The sequence below is a fragment of the Fusarium oxysporum genome, chromosome VIII (genome assembly GCF_013085055.1).
Source record: "Fusarium oxysporum Fo47 chromosome VIII, complete sequence".
Lineage (NCBI taxonomy): Eukaryota > Fungi > Ascomycota > Sordariomycetes > Hypocreales > Nectriaceae > Fusarium > Fusarium oxysporum.
In genome coordinates, this window is record NC_072847.1 from 774998 (window position 1) to 792512 (window position 17515).

Sequence of the window (17515 nt, forward strand, 5' to 3'; positions counted from 1 at the left end):
TCACCATTCACCGAACCCGGACAGTGGAGTCTGAGCTTCAATGTCGGCGGTGGGATCGGGATTCGTTTGTGGAACGACCGTTGAGGTTGTAACGGTGCTGAGTTTTCGACGGGCATTGTCCAGTTGATTAGGTTGGGGATTGAAAACCTTCTCCGACGCTCTCCGCACGCTCATTCTGAAGCATACTCTTTTTCAGTTAGCAGTGGCCAATTTGACTGTGGAAGACATACAGAGGACCCATGATAATGATAAAGAGAAAAAGCACGAGCAGAATGATCCCAACTGGCTCCATTTTCAGCGATAGAAACGAAAATGCGGTGTTTTGTGAGGGTTCAGTAGTCAGATTGACAAGTGCGAGAATTGCCTGATAATGGTCGCGGCATGTGACTTCAATTATAGCAATCGAGACTGATTAAAGTGCTTGCAGTCGTGGCTACAAGCCCAAGACCTGGTTCTAGAACATCAGGGTGATTGTTTGGTGCCGGTTCGGAATATCGCAACGGCATGGCTGTCATCAACAGTTCTGACCATTGATTGATGAGTATTCCGAGCCGTGAGAGTGATTCAGCTTTAGGGCAAATGACGAGATGTTTATTGTCTTGGCAGAGCTTGGCAAGTGTTGCGAAGTTGATGTTTGGTATCAGTTGGTATCAGAAGGCTGAGGCTGTGAAGCCGCTATCTTAGCTTTGCACCGGTTGAGCGGGCGAGAGCCAACCTCAGCACAATGAACCTTGGCAGGTAGGGTACCTTCGGTAGGAGGGCTGTACTTCCTCTACCACCGCGCCATGATGAATCAGGAAGGACGAATAAGAGGCCAACATCTCTTTTCTCTTCTCTTACGTAAGTGCTGTCATATAATACGAATAATAACTACATTTTTTAATCCTGGTTCTTAAACGTCCAAGACTACTACGTAATTGCCGAATCTTATCTCACATATCGCGGAGACGGGAATCTGGGGATTGTTTAGACCCTTGAAGGTAGGAGGTGAAGACCGACTCCCCGATGGAGAGATCCGCTTTTCCGATACCTTTGTTTCTCTCAGAATTTGATCTAAAAATGACTTGAAGCTTAACAAGTACCGAGATAATGAATACGAAACGTTTCTACGACTGTCTGAGCACTTCTGAGTCTCAAAAAGACCAAGAATAACTGTTTTCAGCGTCAAATTATGTCATTGCCATGTGCCCTATCGAAAGAACCAGGTTGGAGGACCCAGCAACGCCAAGAAGCAAGGACCACCACTAATGACTTTAAGCTCTTGAGATAAACTTGGCGCATCGCTGGTTGTCTATACAATGATTCACAGCCTGCTTCAATTTAAGGTTGTTTAAGCTTCATGATAGCTAAATGTGAGTTAATCTTGAAACCCTCCAGGCTTCCAAGTACTCAAAACAGACATTCATCACACATGTTACCAACTCAGGTGGCAATATCTTCAACACTCGAACCTCCAAACCGCCTCAACACAATGCGGCTTACATCCTCCGACGTATCGTCTTGGCATATTACTCTGAATGCCAATCATCTCCACATATAAAAATTCTCCTCCAAATAAAATTGTTTAACCATGAGCGACCTTGGCGCAACCTTTGTTTCGCATGCACCTCCTGTGATGGTAACTCTTGGCACATCCACCTTGGTCCACCGGTGTCATACTTGGAAGGTTTCTTGAAGTTGATCCCCAGTGAAGGTGCAGCTTAAAAGGGCTTCTCCCTCTCCTCTTTCTAAAATTCTCAACTCATTCCTCTTCATCAACTGTCAAAATGGGCCAGAACGAAGAAGAGAAGCCTCACATCTCGGGCCAAGCCAACTCTCCCATGACGGCACCTGCTCATGCTCTTACCTTTGAGCAGGTTGCCCAGGAGCTTAATGGTAATCTCGATGATGGTCTCACTGAATCCGAGGCCAAGCAGCGTCTCGAGACTTATGGACGAAACGAATTCGGCGAACAAGAAGGTGTTCAACCTCTCAAGATCTTTATCGGGCAGATCGCAAATGCCTTGACTCTAGTAAGTTACCTTCCACAGGCTTCCTTCGAGTATACTTGAAAGGAAGCTTTAGAGATAACGGTAGAGTCGCTCATTTGCCCTTTGGGGGACAGGTTCTCATCCTTGCCATGGCTGCCTCTTTTGGTATCAAGTCTTGGATTGAAGGTGGTGTAGTAGCCGCCGTCATTGTGCTCAATATTGTCGTTGGCTTCCTCCAAGAGTTTCAAGCCGCCAAGACTATGGATTCTCTGCGTTCTCTTAGCTCTCCCACCGCTCACGCTGTCCGTAACGGTAACACTCAAGTTGTCGTGACTGCTGAGATTGTCCCTGGTGACATGGTTGAGCTCAAGACTGGCGACACCATTCCAGCAGATATCCGTCTTGTCGAGGCTGTCAACTTTGAAACCAACGAAGCACTTCTCACTGGCGAGTCTCTACCTGTTCGCAAAGAGATCAACAAGACCTTTCCAGATGATACTGGCCCTGGTGATCGACTCAACGTTGCTTATAGCTCGTCTACTGTGACAAAGGGACGAGCTCGAGGCATTGTCTTTGCTACCGGTACCTATACTGAGATTGGTCAAATTGCTGTTGCTCTTCGTGGCAAGTCTTCCAAGCGCCGACAGCCAAAGAGGGATGCCGAGGGTAACACCAACTTTGGTCGCTGGATGCAAGCTTGGACCTTGACCGGTTCTGATGCTGTTGGGCGATTCCTTGGTGTCAATGTCGGTACTCCTCTTCAGCGCAAGCTCTCCAAGCTGGCAATCATTCTTCTCGGAACGGCCATTGTGTGTGCTATTATTGTTCTGGCAGCCAATGATTTCAAGTCGCAGAGGGAAGTCATCATTTATGCTGTGGCAACTGGTCTCTCTATGATCCCAGCTTCTCTGATTGTTGTTCTCACCATTACCATGGCTGCTGGTACCAAGCGTATGGTCCAGAGACATGTCATTGTCCGCAACCTGAAGAGTTTGGAAGCTCTGGGTGGTGTAACCAGTAAGTACCACTCGGTGTTATGCAAACATAGCTAACCTTTTAGACATTTGCTCTGACAAGACCGGAACTCTTACCCAAGGTACCATGATCGTCAAGAAGGCTTGGATCCCTGGACGCGGCACATACTCTGTTGGCGCTTCCAATGAACCATTCAACCCTACCCTCGGAGATATCACCCTCACCGAGGACCAGCCCAAGAACATCGACTTCCAGAATGAAAAGTCCGAAGGTACATCAATCGACCCCGCTTCCCAGCCTGCTCAAGATCCAAGCCTCGTCGAGTACCTCAACGTTGCTTCACTTGCCAATCTTGCTACTGTCCACGAGATTGAAGGCGAGTGGCATGCTCGTGGAGACCCAACCGAGATTGCTATGCAAGTATTTGCTTCTCGATTCAACTGGAACCGCATGCGATTGTCGTCTGGCGATAACCCCCGCTGGCATGAAGTTGCCGAATTCCCCTTTGATTCAGATGTCAAGAAGATGTCCGTCATTTTCCACGACAGCGAATCTCAAAAGCAGTGGGTTTTCACAAAGGGTGCGGTTGAGCGTGTCTTGACTTCATGCCCCGTCTATGCTGCTGGCGACGAGATTCTCGAGTTCACCGATGCCATCAAGGAAGATGTTTTGAGCAACATGGAATCTCTGGCTCGACTTGGTCTCCGTGTTCTTGCTCTTGCCAGCCGAACGGATATCCCACACGTCGAAGATAACGAGGCTGAACTTGATCGTGGACTCTTCGAGAAAGACCTTGTCTTCCGTGGCCTCATCGGCCTGTACGATCCTCCTCGCCCTGAATCTGCCCCATCAGTCCGAAAATGTCACGAAGCTGGTGTCAGCGTTCACATGCTTACTGGTGATCACCCTGAAACAGCTCGTGCTATCGCTTTGGAAGTTGGTATTTTACCTGCCAAGATGTCCGAGATCCCCAAGGATGTCGCCAAGGTCATGGTTATGGCTGCTTCAGAATTTGACAAGCTGTCCGACGATGAAATTGATCAGCTTCCACTTCTGCCTCTTGTCGTCGCCCGCTGTGCCCCTCAGACCAAAGTCCGTATGATTGAAGCCCTTCATCGCCGCAAGGCTTTCGTCGCCATGACCGGTGATGGTGTCAATGACTCGCCCAGTTTGAAGCGATCAGACGTGGGTATTGCTATGGGACAGGCTGGATCTGATGTTGCCAAGGAAGCGTCCGACATTGTCTTGACTGATGATAACTTTGCTTCTATTCTGAATGCTGTTGAAGAAGGCCGAAGAATGTTTGACAATATTCAGAAGTTCATTCTGCACGTTTTGGCTGAGAATATTGCCCAAGCTTGTACACTCCTGATCGGTCTTGCTTTCAAGGATAAGAACAATCTGTCGGTTTTCCCCTTGGCACCTGTCGAGATTCTCTGGATCATCATGATCACATCTGGTATGCCTGATATGGGTCTTGGCTTTGAGATTGCCGCCCCAGATATCATGCAGCGTCCTCCTCAAAACGTATGTTTTGCCCTTCTCTTTATGAAATCCTGCTAACCTGTGTAGTTGAAACAAGGTGTATTTACTCCTGAACTCATGCTTGACATGGTCGTCTACGGCCTTTGGATGTCAGCCCTTTGCCTCGCTTCATTCGTCCTTGTTTTGTACGGCTTTGGCAATGGCGCTGATGACATTGGAGAGAACTGCAACAACACATACAGTGAAGACTGCAGGGTCATTTTCCGTGCTCGTTCAACAACTTTTGCATGCTTGACCTGGTTTGCCCTATTCCTCGCCTGGGAGATGATCAACATGAGAAGGTCTTTCTTCCGAATGCAACCCAAGAGCAAGAAGTACTTCACTCAGTGGATCTACGATGTGTGGAGGAACCCCTTCCTGTTCTGGGCCATTATCGCTGGTTTTGTTACCATGTTCCCCATCATTTATATCCCTGGACTCAACACCGTCGTCTTTAAGCATGCCCCTATCTCTTGGGAATGGGGTATTGTTTTTGTTGAGGCTGTGCTCTTCTTCCTTGGCATTGAATCTTGGAAATGGGCTAAGCGTATCTATTTCCGTCGCCAGGCTCGTAAGTCTACGGGCGGTGTCTCTGATCTGGAGACTCGCGTCTTTGGCAAGTATTATAGCATGGGTGGAAGCCGTGATGAAGAGAGTGGCCACAATGAGAAGAGTTCCGATTAGCTGGATGAATGGGCCACAACCTGAAGTCTGGTAAGGTGGTTGGTAAGTATGTCGTCAGTTAGGTAGTCCACTCTGCAAGCGTGTAATCGTTAGTTTAGTTAAATCGATACCTAGTTAGCAAACTCGTTCATGATCCAGTGATGCTCGAAATAAGTCTTGATACAGTAGTCCCTACCAGCCCATGAGCTACCAGTGATGAGTGGAAACTCGTTGCCCAGCTCGTTGCGTCTGGCTGGGTCACTCGCGGAGGTGTTTGTGAGGAGCCTGCAGAAGTACACCTTGATCAATGGGAGAGGCTGTAGACATTCGAGGAAGCAGGCTTACAAGCAGAACTTGCATTGATTGATGAGATTGCCAGTGCTAGCAGCCGGCACCTTTCAATAGCCTCATCTCTGATTCATGGTGCCTGCTTCAAGCTGTTCTTCGCCTTCACCTGGACCATACTCTCTTCTTCCTTTCAACTTTCCAACACCCCTTTATTGTCACATTCATCTCGTATCTTTATTCAGCGTATGGTCATCTGATTCTTTACTCGTATGTCGCTCATTTCACTTTATTCAAATTCTAGTTCATCCGGTAAGTTCATCAACCCCACCGGTAATAGCGAAACTGATGTGTTGAATAACAGCGTACGACCATCTCTTACAGTAGAATTAATTGAGATGAACTCCAAGCACACCAGTGGACTGAAGCGGAAGGCATCAGACAAGCTAGAAACTGATCGGTCCAGGAGGACGCAGAGACTGGGTCAATAAGACTCGAGGCACCATTCATCTTTTTGAAGCAAATGAATCCAAAAACCCTGCTGAGACAACTCGCGACAACACTCAGCTGGGAGGTAAGAAACCATGGCAGAAAGAGTTTAACTATTCATTTGCCGACAGCGATTCAGGTAACTCCAAGGCCGCGGGAACTTCCAACACCAAATCTTCTTGGGCGTCTGATGGAACGTGTTGAGGCTTTGGAGGCTGAGAACCGGGCTTTGAAGAAGAAGAACTCTGAGTTGGAGGACAAGCAGGCAAAGGTGGTGAGGCTGCTTACAGATGATTGAGAACAACTCACAACTCAACCAAGTAGTTGACATGCTTCTGGGCTGCATTATCTGGAGTTTGCTGGCAAGATGCATGCCGCTGATGGTATGCTGGCATGAGCGGTTTACAAGATCTAGACCAAGGAAGATCAATATCGTTTCATCTCATCGTAGAGATGGCCAATCATTCAAGTTTGAGTGGTTTTTCGAATGACGAACGAGGTTGCATCGCATCCAACCATTCCCCTCTAAACATTCGGCTGTGTGACGACCCTGTCATTGTGAAAATGACGTATTTTGAGGCCGGCAAGTTGACGGTGCGAATAACGATATCAGGTCTTTTCATGATTTGCCATATTGCAATCTCAAGATGATGAGAATACAATTGTGATAACAAACTTCTAATCGCGAGATAACAACTCGTTAATGCATTCACGTGCGTAATCTCACGATATTCCAGATGTTTCTTGCATCAAAGAGGGTGTACTAGAAATGGGACGACAAGGGTATTCCCCGTCACAACCGTTATGTACGACCAAAAAAAAATGACTGAAAAGGTTAGAATAACGGGATTAACAGAGAAATCCTTATTATCTTCATATATCGCCATCATTCGTTTAGCATCACACGCCGTTAATCAAGGCTTGGTACGTACCAGCCCCTCCAAATCCTGGGGTCTCAGGCCACTGCGTCATTGGATGTTATAGGCCCTCCCCGCCTCTTTTACTGATGATCTGCTCACGAGCACAGTGTTTCATCTTTCAACCTGATCTCGCGACTACATCACAGGCAAACACCACGTTCAACCGCACTTTATCTCAGATACAACGCCTTGGGCTTCAGCTCTGGCTTTAACCCTTTCAACTCAAGCTTCCGACTATACCAAAATGGCTTCTGCTGTTGATTCTCCCCCGGCGCACTCGCCTCCCACCCATCCTCCTCAACGACCTCGAGGTGAGCTGCCTGACACCATTTGTGACCTCTCTAACATTTCTAGGCATCCTCAAGAACTCGTATCAGAAATCTCCTCCCACTTCACCGAACCACGATCGACCTGCCAGCGACAAGGAGCTCACCATCGCCAACACTCAAATCAACGCTGGTCACCGTCGTTCCTCTTCTGGAGCTCGCCCCTCTGGATCCCGCCGACAATCAGGTGCCAACGGTTCCATCGGAGACGTTCTCGAACCCTCCCAGCGGCTCAAGTGGGACGAGGCAAACCTCTACCTCACGGAGCAGGAGCGCTCCTCTACCATGAAGATCACAGAACCAAAGACTCCCTATGCCAAACACTACGACCCAGCCGAAGACCCGTCGGACGAAGACGAGGATCCTCTGGCGGACGCTGGTGCTCGTCTTAAGAATTCACGTCCAAGCCGTGAAGATGACATTCCGGGCCTTTCGCTGGGCGAACCGGAAGAGGAGATCCCGGAAGCGGGCGCGCCGTCACCCCGCAGCGAAAAGAGCGTCCACGTCGACGACGAGAGCAGCATCGGCCACAACGCGGAGGAGGAGCTGGCGGGCATGTCTCCCGAGGAGCGTGAGAAGCACAGAAAGTTTGAACAGCTCCGAAAGAGACACTACGAAATGAAAAATGTGGCCCAGCTCCTGGGCCACCCCGAGACGCTCCCGGATGAGGATGAGGATGACGAGGGTGAGGTGCCGCCTGTGCCACAGGTACCGCGCGTGCCCAACGGTACTGCGTAGGGTGCTGGGGAAGCATGATAAGGGTTGTGAGCTGGCTAGGGCATTAGGATGGAGTTTTGAGGATATCATTATTGGGCGTTGGCAGAGGAGGAGTGTGAGGTTATCTGATTACTCGCTCGCTTTCAAGATTCTGATGGAGACAAAGGGCACATAGTCTCATCGGTAGAGGTCATGTTTCATTTCCTAATATTTACGATTATCCACTCGTAACTGGTGTCGTTCGTGGTGTCGTTATGCTTATTGCCGATGGTTCACAGTAATCCCTTTCTTGCTAATTCAATCTTTCGAGCTGTTTCGCCTGGCCGGAATCCACCACGAGAAACACAAAGACGCTGTCCCTTAGCTAATTCGAACTTTTCTTGCTGAGCATCCCAAGCGCAGGGACAATGGTGAGGAAAGTGGACGCATGCGAGAGTATCGGGGCAGAGGTATTTGTCGCAGACAGCTGTACATGTTAGCAAAGTCAAAAGGTGGTAAATGTACTTACAGTTCTCGTAATTCTGCTTGTAGTGGTTCGCATCGCTTGGGTTGTTTTGCTGTTGCGCTTGATGGTGTTCGTGGCCTCCTTGCTGATTAAACATTTGATCAAAGAAGCCGCCAAATTGGGCATTGACCAAAGTCAAGAGAGACAGAACAGCAAAAAGATACTGCATTTTGTTGATGATTATTCTACAGACCAATGTTGATGTTACAACTGGAGTTTAGGGAAGCTGTCCACATCCTTATCGATAAGCGATGACTAAGCGCAAAAACTCCATCAATTGAGGATCAAGCGTTGCTAACCTCACTCAGCCCATATCGTCACGAATCGCCGGCATGAGGTTCCTTACGATGCAGCGGCCAATATTGGCTGCTGTGGCTAGTCTAGCCAGGCCGGCTTTCACACCTGTCACTCCTCTAGGTGTCCAATTGGCCAATTCCCTCGTCCAAGGTCATCGATTTGCCTCGGTCAAGTCACAGGGAGCATACAAGAAGAAGCCCAAGAGGGGTATTCCAAAGAAGCTCGGTGCAAAGCGTACAGGAGGTATGTTTACGCTGTGAATGGACCGGGCTGGGCTGACCTTTAGATCAATTCGTCATTCCTGGAAACATCCTCTACAAACAGCGTGGTACGCATTGGTGGCCTGGAGAGAACTGCATCATGGGCCGAGATCATACCATTCACGCAATGGCAACCGGATACGTCAAATACTACCGCGATCCCTCGCTACACCCCGACCGCAAATACATCGGCGTGGTCTTTGACAAGAACGACACGCTACCATATCCCGCTCACGCCCAGCGCAAGCGAAAACTAAACATGACCGCCTTCCCCATCAAAGAAGTCGCCGCCCAACCCGAGATCTCGCCGTCCGGAATACCCTTCCAGGTCAACCGTGTCGAAGCGGGCGAACCAGACAGATTGCTCAAGCTGCGAAAGGACTACAGTTATCGTGAAGATAACTGGGCTATTGGAAAGCTGGCCAAGACGACGGGCCTCAAGACCAAGAGGTTCAGGACGCGAAAGCAGTGGTTCAGACATAGACGATGGAGACGGGAGAGGGAACTCGAGGGGCAGAGAAAGGCGGAGCAGAAGAGGGCTGAGAGTGGTGGGGAGATTAAGGCTGTCAAGATGCTTAGCCAGAAGCAAGCTAAGAAGGCGAAGAAGGCTTCAAAGAAGAAATAGCCGTTAGATGCGACAGAAGAGGCTGCTGTAGAATAGGTGGACAAGTGTATGTATAGCTGTACATTATGAGACATGTCGAAATCATGAATCACTGCAGTAGAAGTGAACCTGAAAATAGATCTGTTTGTAAATTCCCAAACAGTATTAATTGCATGTAACGTTAATTGTGATAATACTGCGTTGGCGGAGAGGTCACTGTTGGAGGGGACCTGGAGAGGTATCTCGCACCTTATTTCTGCAGCGAGGTACATTAGGCCCCTAACCGCGCTATAACCTCGTTCGCGTCGGCGCGTCTCCAGTTCACTTTCATCATCAGCCTCACTCACAGCGTTTCATCTCACCCGTGTGCAACCCGACTTGGGCTTCTTATTCGTTCCTTCATTTCACTTCTCAGTCCGTTTCTGCACTCGCCCATGGGATTTTTCGCAACCTACAGCCAATGCTTGACCCTACAATGCCCGGCAATGAAGACCCTTCAATGACAAAGAACACAGGCTTTATACCATGGAATCCAGCCCTCAAAGCCAACGTCAACATCCCGGAACCTTCACGTATCGTCAGCGACATCGTCGGTAGCGCAGCCGTCAAAGCTTCAGCGGCTGGTATACTATCAAGTAACCCTCGAATTCAAGCAGCTCAGTCTGAATGGGAACGTAGACAGTGTATGTCTCTTTTAAGGCGTCGTTCATTTCTGACATGACCAGCACAATACCTCTCAAAGGCTTCCGAATCGTCTCAAGTGATCCCTCAAAAGAGAAACTCACCCTCAGACCTTCTCCCAAAAAGGACTCCCGCTGATTACGCACGTGTTCGTGAAGCTCGTCGCTTTACGGAAGACGAAGTCGCTAAACAATTAGCTGAGATCAACAGTGCAGCTATCAAGAAGAGCGCCATGCATCATTCATCTCAATCTCCGGTGGTTTCTCTCACCGGGGCCGAGTTGCTCAAAAAGTACACTGGTCAAGGGACACCATCACCAACACCTGGACCAGCAAGATCGCCTGATTCGTTAGTACCTGATACTCGATTGGAGGCAATCATCATGGCTGAACCTGGTCGAGCCTACACTGTATATCCTTGTAGGTCCTCGAAATCAACTGCACCGAGCTGATCTAACATACTCAGTCTCCGAAGGTGGTTCTACCTCTGCTCGCGGGGCACTTATTCCGGCAAACTACAAACTTCACGATGACCCTGAACTTCCATACGTATGTCCTGTGCGAGATTGCCGCCGCGTGTTTGGCAAACTCAATGGTCTTGGTGGACATTTTGGCGCTGGCCATTGTTCGACGACATTCAATGACAACGGAGATGGCACATTGTCCAAGGTCGGTAGCTATCAGAAGGATGGTCCTGGAGGTACACCCGGGATTGTTGTTTCCAGAAACCCACTCCCTCCTGATGCGCCACCTCCAGTTGATCCAGGATTGTCTGTGTTCGCTTCATTCCAGCAAAACCGAGTATCTCGAGCTGCCGAACAGGAAAAAAAGACAACACGCTCACAGGATCGCACCTACCTGCCTCAAGCTATGCAAGAATCGGAGGTGAAGCAATATCTCCACCAACACCTCAGTCCAGCCCAAAAGTCTCACCAACGAGAGGACATCGATTTCATGTTGACATTGCCTCGCAGACGCGAGCTGCCCGAGAGTTGGAAGCATACCCACCGGGGAAGCAACCTGGATGTCACTCATTATTCCTGTGCAGTAGCATATCTCACAGGTACAGTTGTGGTTGGTAGCGAGCAGTGTACGGTTAATACCACTCGACCATCTGCACGACTATCGCAACCCTGCATCCGTCTCCCAATTGGCATGTCTGCGTCAGCGAAACAAGCATTTTCTGCTCTAGAGTCTTGCGTGGGATGCAGATATTGGTGTCATCTGCAGCGACGCTCAAACGGCTGTGACTGGTGTCCTGAGCCAAAACTGGGACGAGGGGCTTCTGGTTCATCGAGGTCTTCTTCTTGGGAACTGAATCCTCCGATGGATCTCGACGATTTTAAGGGTGTCGACACCATGACCGAGGTCCAGCCAAAGCGAAGAAAAAGACGTTCTTCTGGGAATGATGTTGCCATGAGAGACCAAACACTTACCATCATGGGCAGACCTGAAATCGGCGTTGAATTGGAAATGGAGGATTGGGAGGTTGCTCCAGGAAGGATAAAGGATGAATCTTCCTCAGACAGTGAGTTTCCCGTTGTCCGTGAGGCGCAGCTAACAGGACAGATGTCGCCTATTCCAACTCGTATCTCACCAGCGGTCAACCCGTCACCGTTTCCGAGGACGTCAGCTTCAACATCATGGTTCTCAAACCTGGTAGCGCTAATCATTGGGCTGTTGAAGACGACAAACTGCGAACATGCTCCGTCGCCTCAGGAAAGATTCGGGTCACGATGAACGAAAAGACATTTAATCTTGGCCCCAATGGCATGTTTGTTGTTAGACCAGGACAGACGTGCAAGGTCGAGAATCGACTATACATGGATTCTGTGGTGCACTGCACTACTATCGGGGATTTTTCACTGCAGTAAAGGCGTTTGGTTCGGATACATACCTTTTGGTTGGAGTTGAGGGCGCATTTCGGCATCGCACATCTGCATGCTATTTATCGATGGTGTTTAAAAAGCATTGGTGGTTACTGGGATGGGTTGAAACGGGTTAGCAGGCAGTCATCGGGATGGTTCAGGTGGTGCAGTCATTTGACTAACCTTGTCTCAGACACCCCACTCTGGGATCTACGGAGTCAGCCTATAGAGATAATATTAGCACATCAACAATTGATATGGGAATCGGATATTATTTTGAAAATGGACTTTTGTCACGAGCGGGCTAAGCCAGGCTGATGTTTTGTGCGGATGACTCAGAGTGACTTTTGAGTGATATGAATACCGTTGATACTTCGAACAACACCATCTGGTTCACGACTTTCGATCAACATTCTCATGTCTCATGCCTCTCGACCAAAACTCCCCAGGCAAAGACGCCGGGAAAATTATAGGACTCACACTGTTGATATGGATGCAGTGGACTCACCTGAGCCTGAGCTCAGCAATGACAAGGACTCGGTTCGTGTAAACCCAGGGAGTCCCCCAGGTCAACTTCCGCCACTGAATGATTACACGACAAGGAGAGAACCTGAAGGGAAAATTAGTGAAGAGTCGACGGAGACAGGAGAGGTGGTGTCAAAGGCCAGATTTATTATTGATCCAGAAGGAGAGCTCACTCATGATCAAACAACTGTCGACATTGTAACTGTTCCGTGTCCCGGAGCAGATCCCCTTCGAACATGGAGTCGCGATGGTCTCATGAGTCGATACTACGGAGCATTGTCTATGCGCGACGCCGAAGGTGCAGCCTCTGATGCCGATCGACCAGCTCCATCATGGGTTCGCCAAGGACTTCGTCGTGAAGCCGATCGAGCTCGGATTCTGTTGTATGAGCATCCATCGACGACTGAGGATACGAGGCTGAGTACTCTGGCTGATGCATTGTTGGAGGAGTTGGGAAATTTGAGAAAACGAGAGCAGCAGAAAAGACCGGTTGTGTTTGTGGGACATAGCATTGGCGGTATTATTGTCAAGATGGTGTTGACAAAGGCGAGCAGAGACCCGTCGTTTGAGGATATCTACAGGCAATGTTATGGTGCTGCATTCTTTGGTAAGTGATCCATCTCTGATTGACCCATGCTAACAGAATAGGCACTCCTCATCAAGGATCGAGTTACTTTGCCATGCCGAGTCTTGCAACGGGTATTCAGAATCTGCTTCAACTATCAGCGGCTATGCCGACATCAATAACCGACGACCTTCGTGTGGGAAACAATCTTCTTCTCCAACTAGACGACGACTTTAAATCGATAGCACACGAATTTCGCATTTGGACGCTATATGAGACTATCGACTCTCGTCTTTCAGGCAGCTCGGGAGATGTCTACTTCACCGCACCACTAACCTCAATCAAGTCTGCTATTCTTGGCATGCGACAAGAGACCATTCTCCCACTTCAGAGCGACCATGCCAATATTGCTTCTTTCGGGCGTCATAATGTGCACACGATGCGTCTGTTTCTCAAGCAGTTGTCGGCTCTGATCGGACGTGCAGATGAGTACTCTCGTGAGGATGGAAATTGGTCTCTGAATCTCGAGTCAAAGGTAAACGTCGAGGTTCACGGATTCTTTGAAGATCCCCCAGGACCATTGGATGTGGCGACGATTCGAGCTTGGTCTACGCGACTGCCACTCCGAGATTTCTTGAGAAAGGGACCAGAGGAGTGTTTGGCTGAGAGGTTGAACGAAGTTGAGACGGTTGATGAAGGCAGGTTCTTGAGGAATCGAGGGAAAACAACGATGCTGCCGACTGAGAAAGTTGCTGATGAAACACACGACAACCCTCTTGGGATCTCGCAAGGATCTGTCGAGTTGTGTCCTCCTGCATCCCCTGTCATACGGCCTGTTGATGCAGAAAAGACAAGATCAGAGTCAGCACCTCAGACGGGAGCAAGATCCCCCGTCACACCTTTATCACCAGCGGCGATATCACCACCCACACACTACTCAACACCAATGCGACGTCCTTCGCCGCTTATCCGTGCCAATTTTGAGCAGGATTTGGCTGTCGATCGTCTATCACCTCCTCCTCGTGGAAGGATGGGTCGATCTCTGAGCAGGTCTGTCAGCATGGGAACTCAAGCCTCACAATACGAGTACAAGGACTTTCCTCCATTCTCACAGCGAAGTCGAAGCACCATAGAGGGTTTCAGTGACGATGACGATATCGATGCGTCTCCGAGGCTGCCAGAAGCGATCGTTGCTATCCGAAAGGCCGCTAATAATGGCGAGAGGAGAGCCAGTGAGACAGTAATCGTGGATGAAGTACCTGTTGCGTTTTCGAAACCTCACATTGAAACCCGCAAGTTTATGTGGGTTCATCTGCCGTATAATAATCCCAGCTGGGTGACGGTAAGCAGCCTGAAGACAGTTAGTTGATAGGATGACTGACCTCAGTAGAAAATATTCGAGACTTTGCAGACAGCAAACAACCGCAATTATGCTCCTCTGTTCAACAATGACTTCTGGGCGACGAGGCATTCTCGAGGGCGACACTCTCAACACTATGCGTACTTTGCGAAACCAGGCTGTTACTTTTCAGCTCCTCGGCACAGTAAGTTGACTCATATCTTGCAGTCCAAACTGACCGTGTAGTGTCACCTCGAGGTCGATCTTCGAAACAATCATCGATATCGCCCAAGCCAGAAGGGGGAATTTACACCTGTCTCTTCCTCCCGTATCTTCACTTTGACTCGTACAAACGACTCATTCGCCGACGAGAACTCATCCTTCAGCGTCTCGGCCATGGGCGAGCCAGACCTGTTCCCGAATCTGTGGCAAAGTCTGATTCTCTTGAATCACAGGTGATCTGGGAGTTTTTGGGCCACGACCCACCCCTCAACTGTCGGCGAACACTAGATCAGTACGGATATCCATCGTTGAGGGACACTCGGTCGCGAGATGATGATCAGATGCTGTATAAACTGACAAAGGAACGGACATTTCCTCCCGGTTTGGGGCCAGGACTTCATGGGCAAATGTCGAACAGTAGTTCAGGGAGTAGCGGAAGTGGTAGTCGACGATCCAAAACCAGCAGCCAGGATGGGGAAGACGAGGAGGGTTGCGAGGACTCTATACTCAACGGTAATGTTCTCATGGTGGATCAGGTGTGGCTTTGGGCCATAGACTCTCGTAAGTGATATATCCCTGAATTGACCCTAAGCTGACCCTCAGATACCCTACTCTCCTTCTTCCCGAAGCGGGAGGGTGATGCTATTGAAGGGCCTCTGTATCAGCAGGCAGATCTTCGCGACAGCATCTTTAACGAAGTCAACGTCGATCTCACCCGGCAATGCGAAAATGCTTTGGACCTGGCGGCATTAGCAGTCCTCCATGCTGTTACAGTCCTCCTCGACAGATCTTCGCACCCAGACCTTGAAGTGTTTCGAATCTTTGAAGAGGCCATCAGCGTTCTGGTATGTCGCCCTCGCATACTTTGCGCGGTTTTATCATGCAATCTCATTTTGTAAACCATGCTAACCTTTAGACCGAAAAACTCACCTCATCGCTCAAAACATTTCGTGCCGAAGGATTCCGTGACAAAGCGTCAGCCTATGAGCCAGTTGAGAACAAAGCTCGTTCCATCAGAGCACGCCATAAAGCCGAAGGCCGTCGAGCAGAAGAGGATAACCGGGACAACACATCTGCTCTCCTTGAACTTCGAGATATCGAGGATGAACTTCTTATTCTGGTTCATCTGTTTGAGCGTCAGTCTAAAGTCGTCAGCTCTATGCTCTCTACTTACACTCGTCCGGAACTGCGTGACCGTACTGCAAACGGGAGACTGTTCCTGAGTGAAGCAATCAAGAAAGTCTCAGAGTATACACACCAAGCTCAAGAGATGATTCAGAGAGTCCGGAGTACGAGGAACGACTACGACAAACTGCTTCAGATGGTTCAGCGACAGGCGCAGGTTGATGAGGTACGGCTGAGTAGGCTTCATGCCGACCTTGCAAGTGCGCAAAGTCGCAGTGTCATGATCTTTACCACATTTACAGTCATATTCCTCCCGTTGACCTTCTTTACCGGTCTCTTCGGTATGAACACTCAAGAATGGGGTGGTGAGAATAACCTGTCGCTCAAGACCATCGGCGCAATCTCTTTACCCGCTAGTTTCGCCCTCGTGGTCTTTTCTCTCGTGGCAGCTTTTAGCACAAATGCTCGACTTCTGATCAAGTGGCTTGCCCACATGTACCGACACATGATGTCTTGGGTGTGGAGAACGCTGTGTAAGCCCGCTGTTGCAAAGGTTGCCGATATGCTGCCGCAACGAAATGAGCGACAGAGGGAGGAGAGGGACTCAAGAAGTGGGAAGGGAATCTTGAGAGAGGAAATGAGTGACTTTTGGGAAAGACATCGATTGGAGAGGGACAGAGGATACACGGTTCCTGAGAAGAATAAGAGGACGGTGGTGAGTGGTAAGAGTAGTTGGAGGAAGATGAAGTAGACAGTACCACTGGTACAGTACTGATTGTTCAACATCTTTCACTCGTTTCTCCCTATAAAATCGGGAACTGTGCTCCAATTAGCTGCTGAATATGATTGTTCGTCGGAAAAGGCTGTGATGCTCATCTTCATCCATCGATCCGTTACAGGGATACCCCAGTCTCACACTAGAGCTGCACATCATCCGGGAGCTAATCAGCCGTCAAGACAGGGGTAAACTTACAGATCCCAGTCAACGCATCACATTGCCTCATGATTGACGAATAGTTGAGGTTGATTCATCTAAAGAAAAAGCAAAGCGACCACCCGCCCGGACTTTCCCGTGTATTCCTGTTTCAGAATGAGGGATCGAGTATGGAGGACGATGAGTTGGCAGCTTGCAGAAGGGCATATAATGCCGCAGTTCTCAGCTGAGCTGGAGGATTTCTAAGTTTCCCTCCGACTTGTGCCCTGTTAAAGATCAGCTTGAAGCATACATCCTCCATCACTCACATTCGTGTCAACATGGCCGACTCCCCTCGCTATGCAATGGGCACACAGTCCTCTCAACGACGAACCAGTCCCATTCGTAAGGGACAACCAGAACGTCCTAGTACTCCAACCCGTCGACCAACGACGCCCACCCTCGGCCGCCGTCCTACAACTCCAACTCTGGGCCGCCGGGGCTCCAACGCTTCTCTCCGTCGTCAGGGGTCGAATGCAACGCTCAACCGTCCTGTCACTCCCACTGCAACGGAGATACCAGACGGCGACCCTGTGAAAGTTGGCCGGGTCACCACTCCAAAAACCGGCCCAGCGCCAGGAAGCCCAGAAACTCCAGCACGAATCTTACCTGCTATCCCCGAGAGTCCTCTTGTTATGCCATCGCCTCGTTCGCGACAAGTTTCTCGTGCTGGTATCACGCCT

General features: G+C 49.5%; 7 protein-coding genes across 7 annotated transcripts; 5 read left to right on the top strand and 2 right to left on the bottom strand.

Annotated features, from left to right (window-relative positions):
• On the bottom strand, positions 1-241 carry FOBCDRAFT_277750 (uncharacterized protein; the record flags this gene model as incomplete). Its single annotated transcript, XM_031189036.3, has 2 exons — positions 1-187; positions 231-241. 2 exons carry the CDS (start codon positions 239-241, stop codon positions 1-3), a joined length of 198 nt encoding a protein of 65 aa, XP_031036301.3.
• A 1514-nt stretch (positions 242-1755) lies between these two features.
• Positions 1756-6382, top strand: FOBCDRAFT_252072 (uncharacterized protein). Its single transcript, XM_059610988.1, has 8 exons — positions 1756-2012; positions 2105-2987; positions 3031-4472; positions 4518-5040; positions 5099-5183; positions 5722-5834; positions 5884-6013; positions 6057-6382. The coding sequence occupies exons 1-8, from the start codon at positions 1767-1769 to the stop codon at positions 6202-6204; spliced, it is 3570 nt and encodes a 1189-aa protein (XP_059467739.1). The 5' UTR covers positions 1756-1766; the 3' UTR covers positions 6205-6382.
• A 353-nt stretch (positions 6383-6735) lies between these two features.
• FOBCDRAFT_228831 (uncharacterized protein) lies at positions 6736-8093 on the top strand. The gene is made up of 2 exons (XM_031189031.3): positions 6736-7137; positions 7181-8093. The coding sequence occupies exons 1-2, from the start codon at positions 7071-7073 to the stop codon at positions 7888-7890; spliced, it is 777 nt and encodes a 258-aa protein (XP_031036296.1). The 5' UTR covers positions 6736-7070; the 3' UTR covers positions 7891-8093.
• On the bottom strand, positions 8094-8560 carry FOBCDRAFT_228834 (uncharacterized protein). The gene is made up of 2 exons (XM_031189030.3): positions 8378-8560; positions 8094-8335 (listed from the first exon to the last, which is right to left on the bottom strand). The coding sequence occupies exons 1-2, from the start codon at positions 8541-8543 to the stop codon at positions 8142-8144; spliced, it is 360 nt and encodes a 119-aa protein (XP_031036295.2). The 5' UTR covers positions 8544-8560; the 3' UTR covers positions 8094-8141.
• A 125-nt stretch (positions 8561-8685) lies between these two features.
• On the top strand, positions 8686-9693 carry FOBCDRAFT_228835 (mitochondrial 54S ribosomal protein YmL2). Its single transcript, XM_031189029.3, has 2 exons — positions 8686-8914; positions 8958-9693. Exons 1-2 carry the CDS (start codon positions 8707-8709, stop codon positions 9554-9556), a joined length of 807 nt encoding a protein of 268 aa, XP_031036294.1. The 5' UTR covers positions 8686-8706; the 3' UTR covers positions 9557-9693.
• Positions 9694-9842: 149 nt separating this feature from the next.
• Positions 9843-12366, top strand: FOBCDRAFT_228838 (uncharacterized protein). The gene is made up of 4 exons (XM_059609792.1): positions 9843-10218; positions 10261-10635; positions 10682-11743; positions 11785-12366. The coding sequence occupies exons 1-4, from the start codon at positions 9996-9998 to the stop codon at positions 12087-12089; spliced, it is 1965 nt and encodes a 654-aa protein (XP_059467740.1). The 5' UTR covers positions 9843-9995; the 3' UTR covers positions 12090-12366.
• Positions 12367-12572: 206 nt separating this feature from the next.
• On the top strand, positions 12573-16758 carry FOBCDRAFT_321739 (uncharacterized protein; the record flags this gene model as incomplete). The annotated part of the gene is made up of 6 exons (XM_054706445.2): positions 12573-13215; positions 13257-14515; positions 14564-14717; positions 14759-15295; positions 15338-15579; positions 15651-16758. 6 exons carry the CDS (start codon positions 12573-12575, stop codon positions 16608-16610), a joined length of 3795 nt encoding a protein of 1264 aa, XP_054562420.2. The 3' UTR covers positions 16611-16758.
• Between the last annotated feature and the right edge of the window lie 757 nt (positions 16759-17515).